Source organism: Cygnus olor, chromosome 1 (genome assembly GCF_009769625.2).
Source record: "Cygnus olor isolate bCygOlo1 chromosome 1, bCygOlo1.pri.v2, whole genome shotgun sequence".
In the NCBI taxonomy this organism is placed as follows: Eukaryota; Metazoa; Chordata; class Aves; order Anseriformes; family Anatidae; genus Cygnus; species Cygnus olor.
Genome location: NC_049169.1, coordinates 131,911,316 through 131,928,753, shown reverse-complemented (window position 1 = coordinate 131,928,753; position 17,438 = coordinate 131,911,316). Strand labels below are relative to the sequence as shown.

Below are 17,438 nucleotides of genomic sequence, written 5' to 3'. Positions count from 1 at the left end.
AAAGTGTGACTTAGAAAACCAGAGGCAAAGCAGGCAAAATATTCAGCCTAGGAGTCTGGGTACCAATAAGGAGTGGAGGATCTTGAGTTTCTGTTCTTGGACTACTTACATAGTTCATGATAGGCAATCAGTGAACTAAAAAACAAACTGTTTAGGGAAAAGGGTCCTCAGAATCTGCCCAATTGTCCTAACTACCCTTCAAATGTAGGGTATAACATCAGGCTCTGAATTCAAGCTTTAAGTGCTGGCTAATTGCAGAAGTAAGATAATTGCCAAAGGCTGTTGAGGATACAGCTGCAGAGGCACCTTTCTCCATACTTTATTTTATTTTATTTTATTTTATTTATTTTATTTTATTATTTATTCTAGTCTGAGGTGCCTGTATGCAGGTACTGATACAGAAGTCCATCTCTAGGGACTCCTAGATCCAGCTTACCATTTAGGTACATAGATGATGGTCTGAAGCAGGAGCCTAATTGGCCTTGATTCCCTGTACAGACAAGTTGAGACAAGGTTACCTGCAGAGGTTGGTTTGAGGCAGATAGCTCTGCCATTGCTGCCTCCATCTCTTTCTCTAGCAAGACAAAGTTCCTAATTTACGCATTGAAATAAAAAACTTTGATTAATCCATGTCTTAGGTGTCAAGCTCACCATTAAATTCCTCTCTCAGAGCTAAAAGCCCAGGTGCACAGTGTTAATTGTAGGTCCATTTGCCAAATGGCTGCACACACTGAATCCTTTTGATGTGAATACAGATGCCGTGTCTCTGGGGTTTGAGATCTAGGAACTCTTGTATTACTTTGTTTTCCAAATGCTGCATGCATGTTTGTATATACTTATATTTTGAGAACTAAACAAAACTGCCTTTTCTCCTATATTTACTGCAGTGGGAAAAAAAAAAAGAGCTAGGTGAGTATACGCTATCAACACAATTATTTGACAGAGATGGAAATATTTAGACCAGCGCTTTTATGCAATGGGCAGTTCCACCACACAACTAAGACTGGGGTGATTACAAAAGTGATGATTACAGTAGTAATGCCACATATATGGCAAACAATGAAGAGGAAGTTGTATAGAGCAAGATTGGTAGTCTGGGTGTGTTCAAATTACTATTTATTTCATATGGTGACACGCAAAACAATTAGTCAAATAGCAAATGACGGGCATCACATGGATGGGGTGATGGAATATAGACCAGAAAGAAATGACTGATAAACTCTGTGGGCTCACTGTGAATGAACAGCCAATATTGCTCTGGTAACAGGGCTAAAACAATGCCTTGGAAGAGAAGAGGAACGTGGGGAAAGAGCTATCCTGCCATACAATATTAGTGAAAACTTTCTAAAATTTGTCTAATTCTACTGTCCATATCCAAAACATGGAAAACATGAGAGAATACTCATCTAGATTACTAGAAAATAAAAAGACCGTTTTATAACAACGAAACCAAAGGGTGTTTACTGATCAAAACAGGTTTAAAGATTGCTCCGTACGTGTCATGCAGTATCACATACAGAAGGAAACTCATTTAGCAGAGAAAGCCATATCAGAACCAGTGAGCTCAAGTCAGAAGTGAAAATAAAGATTAGGTGCAAATGTTCAAGGTTGTCAGGAATACTGTACTGGTGTCACACACTGCAGGGAAACATGCAGTGTCAAGGTCAGTTTTTAAGTTTCTGGAAGTCAGAAAACTCAGAATGAAAATTTTACGATCATCATAAATCCACCTTTCATGTTTGAAGTTCTTATATTACATGCTCACACACCGATGTGTGACTACTTTGGTAAATATTTATACTGCCAACAGTTTTATAACTGGGGTCCTAAAAGAGCAGAGGTAATTATGACATGTGGCTTTTGTGGAATAACAGGTAAGGAAAATGGGTGGGAATCTGCGGGCCCTCAGCTTTCAGATGAGGCTTGAGTGCTCCAGGCACCATGTCCTAGTCAGATCACCTCTTTTCTTCCACTACAGACCCTCTCTACACATGCAACTACAGCATTTGCCATAAATTCCTCTCTGTATACCAGTTAATTCAGTTTCTAAACTTGCTTTTGTTTTTTTCCTCGTGTTTTCTGAGATAATGCGTTGTGTATCAGTGAGTCTTCTACCCGTGCTCCCATACTGGCAAATGTAGCTGTCTGCAAAAGCATTCCCCTGGGCCAACGTAAAGTTGATCTCACTTCATCAGGCCCTTCCTGGTGGCTGTGCCCCTTTTGAAACTGTCCCCTGTGTGTGCTGCAGCACACCTCAGTGGAGGGTTGATGGCGTTCATCTCCATTCCCTTGCAAATTGCAAACTGGCTACACGGTGTTCTGAGGGAAAGCAGGGTAGTTTGACACGTCTTTCCCCTGGCCTCCAGGTAAATGCCAGACAAGCACAAGGGTTAGTAGAGCTGTCTTACCTTTGGCACAGAGCTGCTGTGATAAACCACGTTTGATAGCAGCTGCCCTTCACATAGTTAAGGAGTTTCCTCAGTTTCGGGCTCTTTACAGAACTGCGTTGTTCAGCTCCCGGAATCTGTCTTTTTTTTTTTTTTTTTTTTTTTTTTTGCTTTCTGCATAGTCCTCTCATATTTCTGTTCTGTTTCACCAGAACTTTTGTATCTATTTCCTACTGTGTTGGTCCTAGTGGGGTATTGATCAGTTGAAAGATCACAGTCATTTAGCATCGTTGTTCAGCTGTAATGGTAAACAGGAGGGGGTAAAGGCAGAAAGGCCCTTTTAGAGTATCAATAAAGATCAGGAGAACCTTCTCATAGCCAGGGCCATAGCCACGACCAGCTAATGAAACATGTAAATCACCGGTTGTTCTCCTAGGGCAGTACTTTAATAGTGCCCTGTTATTTAAGCAGGAAGTTGCTTTGCAAAGCTTTAAAGCCCCATGATACGTTACCAGCTAAAGGTGCCTATTGCTATCTTACATTCGTTCCCTTTGATGGAAACTTATTGGAATTTGATTTTCTTGTGACTTCTAACGGCTGATAACAAGCCGCAAAGGCAGCTCCAGCAAAGTGAAAAAAAGGCTGGCATTTTAATACTGCAGTGCTTTCACAGTGCAGGAACACTGCCAGGGCAGAGTGAAAACTGAGTGTGACATGTCGATAACATCCTCGCATCAGGTGGTCTTCTCTACTAGCTCTGAAATGTCAACAAGTCTCAGGAAAATGTCTTTGTTAGCTTTGAATGACCTACTTTTGGTATCTGGGAATAACCAGAAAGCTGCCCAAACCACAAGAGTGCATCTAATTTTAGAAGCCCTTCATTTTGTGCATGCAAGCTTTTGTGCTCTGCATCTCCAGAAAAATATACCAATTTCATGTTGAGACAAAGAATTTTTTTTTTCAATCAGCACCTTGTTGATTTGTGATCACAGTGAAATCATCCCTGTTTAAATTATTCAGTCCCTAATTGACCTATGAATTTTGCTTCAAAAACTAATACTGAGCCCATTCTAAAGGATATATTTTTTTCTGGTCTTTGCAGATAATGCCTGAATTAACCATCCTGGACATAATCTAGGAAGCTGTATTTTGGTTGTTTCCATTTTCCCCTTGTTTTTAATTGACCTGTAGTAAAAGGGTGGACTTCTTAACGGGACGTTCCTGCAAGTCTTGTGTCTCACCTATAAGGGCAATCCAGGAGAAGTCAGGGACAAAAAAAAGAGTTCCTCATGTGTCAGCAGAGAGTCTGAGGATACTACTGGTAGCATCGATGGTGGATGAAAGGTCTCTGTCACCTTTTGGATAGCAGTAAACAAGTATTCAACCATTGATATGGATATTAGTGCTGTGCAAGATTGTTTGGAAGGAAGCAAGCCAGGACATGGTTGAAGTATGGGCTTCCTGGCTTCCACTACCTAAAATGAGCATTAAATACTCTATTTCTTGCTTGAGGGACAACATATAAAGGAGGTCCCTCATATGAAGTCAGAGTCTTCTGGAGTGTGAGACTAAAACATCTTTAAATCTCACCCTTACTGGACAGAAAAATATAGACATAATGAACACAGAGAATGGTAGGCATTGAGCATTTGGGACACTTACTGGGAACTTCACAAACTAGAAGAGAAATCAAGGCCTCCAAAATGCAATGACATAATGGCAGTAGCACAATATACGTAATAACCTCCCTAGAAGTAAAGGTCAAGCGCAACACCCAAGTCCTTTGCCATACTGTGACAGGAGCACTGCACCCCAGGGTGGTATTTAGGAACCTGGGGAGGATCTTACTGTGGCCCATCCATCCCACCACTGCTGGCCACCTCCACCTGACCCAGAGCAACATCGAGCCTGCCTGCCTCGAGGGCTCTCCTTCTTAATGCATTGAAATGTGAGGGGTTTTTAACCCTTTCAGAAGCCCATCTCAATTTTGGGTGTTTATTACTGCTCTAAAGTGTCCAGCAGCTATGTAGGTGTCCAGTGGGTTGTTTATGGTGTGAACCTCAAGAGTGGGGCAGTGATTGCCAGGATTGTACACTCTGTGAGTGCATCCTCATCTTTTAAGTGTCCTGCTTTTAGATGTTATTGAACGTACTGTTGACAATATATTAGCGACCTGGGTTTGAAGAGACACATACAAAGTAGGCAGATAACCTACTGCTGCTGGGTTAGGAAAAAAGCTCTGTCACGTGAGTTGTATCATTTGATAATGTTTATTTCATCTCTGAATTTCCCAGGTTTCAAGGGGCAATTTAGTTTGGCCATAAAGGAGTACACTTAGAAAAAGTGTTTGTGCAAATGTTCTTCTCAGACTTGAGCTGCAGTTTTAGGAGCTCATGCTCAGGTTCAGTGTTGGATTTGGAGACGTGCTTGCCTGATGGTCTGCAGAAAACAAGTGGTGACAAAGAGTGAGGATGCAACAACCCTAATCCCCAATTCACCCATCACCTGCTGGCGAGCTGCATGCAGGAAGACTGCTGGGCTTCCTGAGAGAAGTGTCCTGGTTTTAGCTAGGATAGAGTTAATTTTCCTCCTAGTAGCTGGTAGGGTGCTATGTTTTGGATTTAGGATGAGAAGAGCACTGGTAACACACTGATGTTTTAATTGTTGCAGAGCAGTGCTTACACCAAGCCAAGGACTTTTCAGCTTCTCGCTCTGTCCTGCTAGCGAGCAGGCTAGGGATGCAGCAGGAGCTGGGAGGGGACAGACCCAGGACAGCTGACCCAAACTGGCCAAAGGGGTATTCCATACCATCTGATGTCATGCTGAACAATATATAGGGGTGGCTAGCCGGGGTGGGGGGGCCGGCTGCTTTGGGATAGGCTGGGCATCGGTCAGCAATTGTATTGTGCATCACTTGTTTCATACACATTATTATTATTACTATACATATTATTATTTTATTTTCTGTCCTAATAAACTGTCTCTATCTCAACCCACAGGCTTCAGTTTTCTCGTTTCTCTCCCCCATCCCAGAAAGGGAGGGGGGAGGGTGAGCGAACGGCTGTGTGGTGTTTAGCTGCCGGCCGGGTTAAACCACAACAAGAAGTAATGTTTGTCTTGAAACAAAAAGTGAGAAAATACTCGTACCTGAATCTCCAAGCTGTTTATGGGTCTCTGTTTGCTGCTTATTTGGTACCATTTGTTCAACAATGTATGTTGCAAAGCATCTTGATTTCAGACTTTTTTTTTTTTTAAATGTGGCAAATGAAAGGAAAAATAACTTAAAACAAATATTTCCTGTTCTGTGGTATTTAGCAATGAAACTGTAAACCACAGAAAGGATTGGGCCTGATCTAAAGGTCTTTGAAGTCAGCAGAAATATTCCCACTGATTTCAATGTGCCTTGGCCAACAGGAGGAAGAAAGCAAATGCTTTCTGCCTGAAAAATTATTAACCATTGGTGTTCAAAGAACAATAAAGTCTCATGTGTAAAATGTGTTCCCTTAAATAAGGTAGTCAGAAACTTTATTTAATTTCCATCTGCTTCCTAATAATTTGCCACTAATGCACTAAAAAGGAATAACATGTCTGCAGAAGTCATAATCAAGTACTGAGAAAAGACATTTTATACTCTCATTTGCTGCTTCCATTCTGTTTTGTGTGTACTGTATTTCTCACTGGTGAAATGAAGTTTATGTTGCTGGTTATTTTACCACAGGCTAAGTGCTGTAGGTTTCCAGTTGACTTACACTTCATTGCACTGCTGGCAGTTGCCAAATATATCACAATTATAATTTTTTAGGTACAGTTTAATCTTTAAATACCACAACGGGCTTTTGGGACTGAGAAGACCTATGTGAGAGATGCAGAATTTTGGGGGCAAAGAAAAGTTGTTCTGGGAGTAATGTAGGGGTTGTCACTCCCATAGCCTGGTTAGGCAAACAGGCTGTGTGCAACATCTTTGTATGTAAAATCAGCAATAGGTTTCCCTGGAGATTTTGTCTCACACCATTATTAAATCCAAAGAAAAGAATCTGTCTCCCAGCTGCCTACCGCCCAAGGATGTTGTCCTTCTGAATCAACAGACCCATCATAATGACAAAAAGCCGTACTCAAGTCTAATACATGCCAACAAGCCCATGGGGGTCTAGGTGTGTCCGAGCTTGTTGACATGCAACAGCAAAGCCAGTAGCAGAGCATGCCTGTGCAACAAAACACCACCATCTAGCTGTCATCCACAGAGGAGATCCCAGCCCCATGAGCAGCACAAGAGAGGACTGTGTTGCCATAGCCCCTGGAGTTACCTGCACGTGGAACCAGTGAATCTCCATCAGCTGGAAGATACAGCAGGAGAGGAGAGGAACTGCATTAAAGGTGATGAGAATTGAAGATACAGCTTAATGACACTTTGCATCCTTCTTTGGTGGTGGTAACGACCAGTCATGGTGCTAATTACAGATGAGAAGAATTTTTCAGTGAGGGTTTCCTTTTACAGGATACTTCTCCTGTGAAATAAACTTCCTCGTCTTTCAACACCAGCCCAGGAAATGTCCTCCTGCTGTAGGAGCGAGCACATCTTTTAGAGACTAGCATAATTTATTTTTTGGTTCAAAGAGGAGAAACCAGAAGACAGTTAAGAATTCTCCTACCATTTATAAGAAGCATTATTTAGATTCATGGGAAAACCACAGAGGAAGGCAAATATAAATATGTATAATAATAGTAATAATAATAATAATAATAATTTTAAAGAGCATCTAAGGCACCAAGTTTGGTACAATTTACATTGAAGTATGGGTACAGTCAACCACAACCCAGCAAGAGAACCATTCAGCTTGAGTTTATTCTTGGAAACCCTCCTCCTTCTCCCCTATATTTCTCCCCACTGCAGAGCTACACTAATATATATATATATTTTGTATAAATACAGGAGAAAAACTCTAACAAAGATGAAAGTGTTGTGAAATCACTGTATTCTCTTTCAAATGAAAATTCTGTGTCCTTCAGTCTGTCACGCTGGGACATCATGGTGGACTCAGGCTGGAAAATCATGTAATCTCAAGAGCAGTATTTCTGAAAGCGCGTCTTACATAAAATTGAATTTTGCATGTGAGTTACCTATATACTTTGGTAAGTGTTTTAGAGCAATTAGAAAAAATGGCATATGGTAAAGCTTACATATTTTTATAATATGTTAATGATTAACTGACTCCTTAATTCTTTGTTGACTTAGTGGGAGAGTGACAAGGAACTGTGAGGTACCTGTTTGGTAGCGCAACAAGTTAGAAAATTTGCACGGGCATTTTTTCCACCTCCTTTCTGGAACTTGCTTCATCCAGCTGACTGCTTCAAAGCCTTAGGCAACTCTCAGACTCACAGAAGTAAGTCTCCTCTTTATTTATATGACTTATTTTATGAAGTGCTGATAGAGAACAGATGGAGAGAGATTTAAATATTTATTTGTTTCCTCTAAAGAATGTTTTCCCAATTGGGAATTGAAGAATTAAGTTTTCAAGCATTAAATCATAGGGATATTGCTAAGAAGAGACCTTCTTAATTACTCCACTGTTTTTGCTGCTGTTGTTTTTTTTAACTTCCTTTTTCCTGCAAGACTTAGATTGAACTAAGGCTTTGGTTAGTAAGCCATGTCCTGTATAGACCAATAAAGCTGCATCTAGACTATAAAGCTTTAGGAAAGCAGGATTTGAATGTTAATTTCAAAATGCACGTGGTGCCTGGCAATGTCTTCAGCTAAAATATTTGCTTAAACATGAGAAAAACTGAAATAAATGAATTCCTGCTTACACAAGCTGGAAAAAACAAATCTGTGCATATTTTATATCGGAAGAGTTTATCATGCACTTTCTTTTCAAGGTGATTACAATGTGCATCAGAATTCCTAAAGCAGAACAGTCATTCAACGGGCAGATGTGCTGCAGCCAGGAAGCAAGGATAGACAATGCTTTTAAATAAATATATCTATTATATTTATACGCTTATTCCTTTGTAAGCAATAGCACAGCTAAAATAAAGCCCACTAAAATAAAAACTGTAGCAACAGAAGAGCAAAGGATGATTCTTCCTGCCTGCTTTGGAAAACTCTCCTTTCAACCACCCACCCCATGCCTACAAAGAAAGCCTCACACTCGAGCTGCCGTGTGAAGGCTGTGTGCTCGCCCATTCCCCATTTGTGGGGAGTTCCTCAGGCACCGTAGGTGCTGGGAGCGTTCACTCCTCCTGACCGTGTGCCTGTGTAGCACCTGGGCTGACGTTCTGGGTGTTCCCAGTTTCCCCCATTTCTCCCACAGACATCATCTGCTCCTGTTCTTTTGGCATGACTCCTCCTGGGCAACTTCTTCCCATGCCCCGGGCTCATGATCAGTGCCCTGATCCTCCTGGTCTGTCAGGGACCTGCATGTGGTCACCCCTGTCACGCTCCCGACCTTGTGGCTGTGCTTTCTCTGTGCCAGCCACTCCGAGTAGGCAGGCTTTGGGGTCTCCCTCTCCTTTATGAAGCTCCCCAGTAGGATCCCATCTCAGCACAGCTGTCTTGTTCTTCGAACAGTTGTCATTCCTGACATGTCCCTCAACTGTGCCACCTAGGCTTTAAACGGAGCTCCTTTCAAGCCTCAAGGCAGAGGCAAAACAGTCTGTAAAAACTATGATAATACGGGGTCAGCTGGGTCTCAGTTCAAGCCTACTGCCATCACACTCCATATGCCCCTGCAACATCTCCTCATTTAACTTTGAGCTTAAGGTGGGATCAACCACAGAAAAGTAAATTAGCAAGGAGCATGTAGGAATTATCGGTTTCACTTCATCCTGCCATCAAAGCAAATCAAATGAAATCTTTCCCTGAAATGGGCAAAGAACTTTTACACAGCTAGATTTCAATGTGGAACAGAAGAGAAGAGTTTCTGCAGTTTGCTTATTTTAAAGAACGAAGAGAAAGGGGAGGCAGCAGGGTTCATAACACTGGATGTGGACATTTGGGAGGAAGGGGGCACATAAGGTGTTTTAAATCTGGAGATACTCCACAATGGCTTTTAAGACTTTATGCCCTCCTAATTTGTCTTTTCTAATTGAAAATGGGTGTATTAGGGGTACACCAGGAGAACCTAACCACCAGACATCAGGGTTCAAGACCTCTCATCAAGGAGACTGCTGCTGGAGGTCCCGGCGCAATGCTAGGCAGGTGCCAGTCTCCACAGGAGCCCTGCTACATGGCAAACTTCCTCAGAGCTGCTGAAAAAAGCTCGTGCCATCTGGCCCTCACCCCGTCATGTGAAATGATGCATTTAAAGACAAGTCTTGGGGGTGATCTCACAGTTGGGGGCACTCTCTTATGCCACCCTACACACTGAGCCCCCAGCAAAGGCCCTGAGCCCATGAGGGGATCTGAGACCCATTAACCCAAAAGGCCCAATTACATTGAAAGGCACTAATTAAAAAAGTATGCTAGCTAATGTCTGCTTTTTTTTTATTATTTTTTTTATTTTCCTCATTCACTTGCAGGATATTTTAAATCTTTTTTAGAAAGCAGATCTGAAACCCAGCTGATGCATACAGACCACTGAATGCAATTAAAATAGATTTTCACAGGGACCAGAATTAACTAAGTGAAATGCATGTAGGTGTTGTTTAGGTTTCACTGCTCTGAGAACCGAGAACACAGTCACAGCCTTGTGCCACTATGGATTACTGGAAATACAAGAAGTGTAGACAAAATATGAAGTGCAGCTTCATTTGTTTGCTCCCGCTGCTGTGACCATCAGGAGATGGGACCATGGCCACAAAGAGATGACCTTTACCTCTTAGATTGCAGCGTGCCATTTCTTTCTTTTTAAAGGCAAGCCTGAAGCACAGATGAACCCAAAAGCTCCGTGAAGCCATTTGGGAGTTGAGGGAGCATCTTGTCTCCATTTTTCTCCTAGAAGCAAGCCTGTAGCTGTAAGAAAATCACCACAGCTCCCTGGCATTCTCACCTGTTCCTTGTAACGAAGAGAGGGAAAGCCATGTCTCATAGTGTCCCTGAAATATAGGGGCCCAACACAATTTTCACAAACAGCTACTCACTGTGTACTGTTTGATTTAAATAAAAATCAGCAGTAAAGATGAAAGGGTCCTTCAAGTCTTTATATTTGGATTAATTAACTAACATGTACCCCCTTTTCATTAGCTTCTGTCTTCCCTGTGCAAATTTCCATTGAATGCTATCAAGTTTGCATTTTGCTTTTACTCAGTAGGGTATTTGGTTAAAAATATATCCATGAATGAAACGCCTTGCAAATATTGTAAGATATTAAGATGTATTGAGAGAGAAAACGATAGCAAGACACTACCAGGAGTCTGGTAGCTGTTGTTTCTAGACTTTTGAAAGAATGGCCCCAGAAGTTGCTGGAGTGCCTGTTGGATTGGGCTGAAGCTATTTTAAATGATAATGTTGATGTAAAGAAACACCAGGAGATGGAACTGAGCCACATCTTTGCACAGTTCTCTTGCTTCTTTGGGTGAAAAGGGTCTTCAGTGCCACCTTTTGCCCACTGGCATACATGCCACATACACCTCCCTGGTTCCTCCTGGCCTCCCAGGTTTTGCAGTCAACCTTCATCCCAGGAAATATCTGGCGTGTAAACTCCAAATGCTGGCATCCGCAGCTCCGAGCGAGCTTCCAAATCAAGATGTGCATGTCGGTAAAGCCAACTGATTATTCAGACGACCTCCCGTCACTGCCCAAATATGAGTTCATTTGCCTTAGGAGATTTTGGGTAGTGCTCCTGTTACATCACTGTGTTATTCAGATCATATAGGTAGTCTTACTATGCTAACTGAATTAATTCCAAACATTTACGTAATTACCAAAGCATGAAACCAGTCAACAGATGACGCCATCGCGACCCCTTTCAGCCTCTCGCCCCGGCTGTCCTGGAGCAACCGCGGCTGGAGGCGGCCTCTGCTGGCGGCTCCGGGGTGTGCTCGGGACCTGCGAGCAAAAACCCGTCTTGGCCAGAGCACCGCAATTTTGGAAGGGCTCACCTCGAAAGTCCGCAAAAAATGAGCTCGTCTCGCTTCCAGGAGCCCGTTGGGGGCTTCCAAAGAGGGATGAGCAAAGGCAGGACGAGCGGAAGCATAGTGCCGGGGTGGGTCACGCTCACAGCCACGCTCCACGACCTCGAGGCTAAACACTGGATGGTTTGGCAAATGTAGAATATTGAATCGGCATTGAAGGATAAGCTTGGAAATGCCTCCTCTAAGGCAGTGCGCAGGCTCCTGATTTGTGTAAGAAACATAATACTAAATATGCTCTTATCCAAAGCCTGCCTTTAAAATCAGTGCTTCTGGCAAGTGCTGCGTGCCCATTCTAAGCTGAAGATTACAGTAAAACCTATAGTGCTTTTATTAATATTCACTACAATAGAGACAGGAAACAGAAAATAGATCATTGTGTTTGATTTTGATGTGTTTTGTATGTCAGGCAACTTCCTTGCCAACTTGACATCTCATTCATTATTTTCTTGCTAATCTTAATACAAGCAATGATGACTATAGGCCTCTGTCTGGTTTTTCAAAACAGGCAAGTACAAAGACTGTAATTCAACTTCATGGTTGATCTCTAAAGTGCTTCTTTACTTCTTTTCCACACAGATTTTTCTCAAAGTCAGTACTACCAGGTTAGATCAAATAAGCTCCAGTGGGGAAGGTACAGAAAGTAAGCCAACATAAGCAACTTCTTGTGTTTCTAGACATTTGGTACCTCATCTAAACATGGGACCTCCAACTTTGTTATCTGGTTAATTTCTATTGTTTACAAAATTTTTGTGTAAGTGTCGAATTTTTTCATTCTATGTGTTTGCTTGTTCTGTATTTTTGGTGAATATAACAGTGAAAAAAAAAAAAACTTTTCCCATTTTTGATTTTTAAATTTTAATTCCGGAAACCATTCCAAGTAATATAGCATGTGAAAGTTTGACAGAGGGATCAGAAATTATGGACACAATCATCTTGTTTAATTCTGTGAGAAGACAAGAGGACAAATTCAACCCATAAATATATATACTGACATCATACTCTTAATAGCTGTCAGTGATATCGAGCAGCACGATTGCATGTCTTTTATGACCTTGATATCAATCAATTGATTAAATGGGTGTTTATAATGAATAGGAAAAGTCTTATAGAAATATGGGCTCTGCCCAAAATGGTATTTTAATATGGTTCAGATCTGGCCTCTATGCATTCAACTGATTTAAACAGAAGCAGAAGGAAGTCAACGCAGAAATATTTTGATTGCTGTCTTCTTTTGAGTAAGAAGAATCAACTGAGAGGTACATAAACTACACTGTTTTAATGTGGAAATGTGACAGAAAAAAAGACCTTCCTAATTTCATGTGAGGGCTACCATACTGTGGCTGTTAACAACTGTCAATTTATATATATATATATATATATAAAATCACTCTGCAAATAACACAGCAGATTGAGAAAGCGTTTATAAACAGGTTTCATTTTAAGTAGATACAAACATAGGAGGATATTCTGGAGCAATTTCCTCCATACCAGAAAAGATTAAATGTACATTTGCAATAATAGAAAATAATATGTCCCACAGGAAACCAGTCCTATTGAAAATACATACATAAACTGGGAGACCAAAATGACAAAATTGAAGATTTTGCTGTGTCTGGCTGGTGTCAAAAACCACTCTGTTCCATCCTCTTATCACTGGCATCAGCTTCAGGACTGAAGTAAGTAAGTAGTATGTACTGGTATGAGGAGATGGAAAGTTTGCTTAAGCCCATGTTGTTATAAAGATATTGTCTATTTAGGATTTCCACAGATGGATTTTTGCAACTAGATTGTATCACTACTTGCATTTGTTAGTTTAAGATAAGTAAATAGAAAAGTTGTTGTTTTAATAACAAAACTTAGTTGCAGACCCATCTTCTTGTTACTGGAGTGAACTTGGTACAGTATTTCCTCCGTCTTGAATGCACTGGAAGCAGGAAAAAGGTACTTCAGATAACTCATGGAATACAAAGTTCCCTACAGCCTTTCAGGTCTACGTAATTGTGGTGGTTTTACCGTGCTAGGCAGCTGAACACCACAACCGCTCTCTCACTCCCCCTCCTTAGATGAGGAGGGGAAGAAGTAAAGGAAAGAACAACTCACGGGTTGAGATAAGGATGATTTAATTAAATGAAAAAAGAAATTATTATTAAGGAAATATTATTATTAATTAAACGATTTAACTAAACAATTTAACTAAGGGGAAAAAAAAAGGGGAAAGGGGAAGAGGGAGGGGGAAAGGGAAAACTAAACAAAACAAGTAAAGGCTATGTGGAAGTGCAGAGGAAAGAAATTACTCTCTACTTCCCACAAATGAGCGATGCTTGGCCACGTCCTTGAAGCAGGGCCTCAACGCACGTAGCCAGTGTTCGGGAGGAGGACAGACGTTTTCGCAATGAGAGCCCACCCCTCCCCTCTTCCTCCTTTTTCCGCCTTTTATTGCTGAGTGTGACATCATATGGTATGGAATATCCCTTTGGTTGGTTTAGGTCAGCTGCCCTGGTGCTGTTTCTTTTCTCACATTTTTGCCCACCCCTAGGGGGGTTAGAGAGAGTCCTGATGCTGTGCCAGCACTGCTCAGCAGCAGACACAACACTGGTGTGATACCACTGCCGTTCTAGCTACAAGTGCAGAGCACCGCACTGTATGAGCTGCTGCAGGGAAAGTTAACTCCATCCCAGCCCAACCCAGTACAATAATAAATTCAAAGTCACTTCTTCTCTGCTGACAAGTCATTGCTATAGCTATTCAGAAGGCTTTATTAAAGATGTGGGAAATTAAGAGGGCTTTTTCATTAAAAAGGCACCCTTAACTTGCACTAGGGCTGTAGAGTAAGCAAACAAACCTAAAGGCTTTTGTTAAGTGAAACAACTGGAGTCTTTTCCACCACAGCCTAAGGATGATTTGGGCTGGAGAAGCCAGGTAGGTTATGAACAAGCATGACTTGGGAAGGAAAAATGCTGCAGAAACCTTGGTTAATGTCTGAGGGTGGGAAAGTGATGGCTGCACACCCAGGCTCCAGCCCCTGCATGGAGCATTACGCTTCTGATTCACTCCAGTGTTTGTGATAAAGCACTCATGGCTGAATAAGCTAAAAATGGTCAAAGTTCAGTTGTTGTTATTAGACTCAGTGGCCTGAGTTTGCTCATGCCTCTGAACTGTGGCATTTTCTAATGTTTGTCCCAGCGGCCCTAGGAAATGGCAGCAGAAAAGCAGAAAGTGGTTCAAGCAGGGCTGCTGTGCAGGAACCACAGCTGCCAGGGAAGACACACATGGCTTCTCCAACTGCTTCATGACATCTCACAGTACAGGATCCCAAGCATTTTGTCAGATTTACCCTCTACTAGCCAGTACACCTAGGGCTATTGGTTGTATGCAGTGCATGTGAGGGCCTTTGGAACATAACTGTTAACTTGGAAAAAGATGCGAGTTTTCCTTTTGTGGATGTAAAATAGAGGTTGTGATGGGAGCTTATCAGAGACCCTTTCCTCTCCTTGCGATACAGTGAAATATATGGAATTAAAGCCGAGATGTTATTTATCTGTGGGCATTATGCTTCAACACTTCGCTAGAGTTAGGGAACAGTGACTGCCAGCCTCCCTCCACACATGTACTCCCTCCTGCCTCCTGCAAATGCACCTATTCGCACAATCCGTAACTTTATGCTGTGTTTCTTTGCAGTACCCATCTCTCTTTGCATGTCTGTGACAGAACAGACCTCCAAACAATGAGCTCCCTGACCAGCACCTCGCACCTCCAGCTGGCTGCCTTTGCTTTGGGTACAATAGGCTGGATCCTGTGCACCATTTCCATGGGACTTGTGGAGTGGAGAGTTTGGCATGTGGACAACACCACCATTATCTCCTCTGGCATTGCATGGGTGGGGATTTGGAAAGTCTGCTTCATCAGTTATCTTCATGTCTCATCTGGCTATAAAGAACAGTTCTGTCATAAATTCAGTGGCTATGACTCCTTCATCCCCCATGAAATTTATGTTGCCCAGGGTCTCCTGCTGATCGCCATGGTCATGGGTTTGCTGGGACTGACAGCCACAGTATTTGCTCTGAGAAATATTTATATGGGAATCAGCCACAAAACTCTCATCACCCATTTCTTCCTGCTGGGTGGCTTCTTCTACATATTTGCTGGTCTGTGTGTCCTGGTTCCAGTGAGCTGGAACTTCTATTCCATAGCACACAACCAGAGCATCGCTTTTCCTCCCTCTTACTACATGCCCTCCAGCCCCACGGCACAGGAAGTCGGTGCTGCCATTCCCATTGGGATCATAGCTGTCATCTTGCTGCTGCTGAGTGGGACTTTTTCTCTCTCCTACAGATTTCCTATAACCACAAACACAGTCTTGAAATCCTGATGGGATAAATCCCCCCATGCTGCTTCAGAACAAGAGCATAGTCAAAAGATAAGGATGTCAGCACAAGTGATTTTATAGTCAAGAAACTACAGAATTTAATTGTAGCCTACAGTAGCCACCATAATTTGTTATATAAACCAGCTGAACTACCATTCTGATTGTCACATATGACCAGAGGTTCATCTTTGAGATAACTGCTGAAAAGCAGCAACTGTGATTATTAAGTTTTATCAGTTGCCCTCTTTTGTATATACAAACCTTGTTGATTAACTTATTTGTGTGTGTGTGTATGTGTGTGTCAGGTATTTACTATGTTCAAAGAGCTGACTCTGAATTAACTGTCCTGTTAGAAACACATGGAACGACACGTATTTTACTGTGAACTTGTTTCCTTGTTGGTACTAAAGTATTTTGTCCATTATTAAATGACATCTTTAGTGAAGTGCATTTTGTGACAAGTTGAGACTTTTAATACAAACGATATGAGTGTATCAAACGGTTGTGTCAAATGAGTCTTTGCTGAATTGTCTTACAAAGCTCTTGCAAGTCTCTCTTCTTGCTCTAGGGCACGTAAAGAGCTGTGTCTTTAATGCTTCTGTTTTTCTTCCAAGCTATTTGCATTTTATATTGCAACATGTTTGCCTGCGGGCAAGGTGCGCTCTTAGTTCCTCACCTGGGCAGAGCCAAAAAGTCTGCAAACATATGCTTCTTCTTCAGACACTTCACTGAATCCAAAGGTGTTGCAAAAGATGGAAACTTCTTCTACAAGTTATTACAAAACTGCTGCCAAAATCAGTGCTCTTAGTAGTTGGGAATATTCAGTACAAATTTCCGAGTATGATTCATCTAACCTGATGCAGACATCTGTACCTAAATCGGTCACTTTAGTCTTTGTTTATAGTCAGTGCAGAGAAAAAGACAGTCTAGACAGAAAAAGACATCTATCCAAAATAGATGCCTAGAGTAGCTGGAAGATGACATGCTCCCTAAAAAACCTGTTTCTTTTAATTCATTGTAATGACTGTAATAACTACAGTTGATAACTCATGTGTACACAACCAAACTTCACGTAGGAGGAAGGGAGAGAGGCCCCAAACACATCAGTAAAGGAAACAAACAAACGAATAAAAATAAAAATAAAAAGGTTGGGAGGGATGAGCAGACAGTGCTGACAATCCGATGATTACTGAAAACAGGTTCCAGAAAAAGTGATTGCGGTTTCAACGAAATGCGACAAGAATCTAAGCTTTTTTTTTTTACTGTTTTAATTATTCATTTTCTCATGGATTCAGAGAAAAAAATGAAAATAAAATGTAAAAATAAAATAAAATAAATAACTTCTTGTACATAACAGTAAAATGTAAAATGCTGGCAAGACAGTTCATATTGCTTGTGGTTGTTACTCATGGTGAGTACTTTTGCTGTCTTTAAATTCTGGAGACAGAGAATGAGAAGCAACTCAACCTTTTGCAATTCTCTCCTCTTCTTACTTTTAGGGAGAAGGTAACTGTCCAAGTTCTTAAACCATCGGCAGCTCCTCTGTCTACTGCTTGCTTTCTCCCCGGATCCTGGTTAATATTGCTTGTTTTTGTCCCACCAAGACTGCTCTTACT

The 17,438-nt window shown here is 41.6% G+C and overlaps 1 protein-coding gene across 2 annotated transcripts; it reads left to right on the top strand.

Moving 5' to 3' along the window:
* Positions 1 to 5,423: 5,423 nt before the first annotated feature.
* Positions 5,424 to 15,984, top strand: CLDN34 (claudin 34). 2 transcript variants are annotated; one of them, XM_040542178.1, is made up of 4 exons: positions 5,424 to 5,598; positions 7,621 to 7,768; positions 12,997 to 13,132; positions 15,135 to 15,984. In XM_040542178.1, the coding sequence occupies exon 4, from the start codon at positions 15,181 to 15,183 to the stop codon at positions 15,823 to 15,825; it is 645 nt and encodes a 214-aa protein (XP_040398112.1). In that variant the 5' UTR covers positions 5,424 to 5,598; positions 7,621 to 7,768; positions 12,997 to 13,132; positions 15,135 to 15,180; the 3' UTR covers positions 15,826 to 15,984. The 2 variants fall into 2 exon arrangements, with proteins under 2 accessions (XP_040398112.1, XP_040398026.1); XM_040542092.1 differs by lacking the exon at positions 5,424 to 5,598 and adding an exon at positions 7,400 to 7,517.
* Positions 15,985 to 17,438: the final 1,454 nt, after the last annotated feature.

What these genes read in the sequence shown, in the direction of transcription:
- CLDN34 (XM_040542178.1), top strand. Translation starts at nt 15,181, where the DNA reads ATGAGCTCCCTGACCAGCACCTCGCACCTCCAGCTGGCTGCCTTTGCT.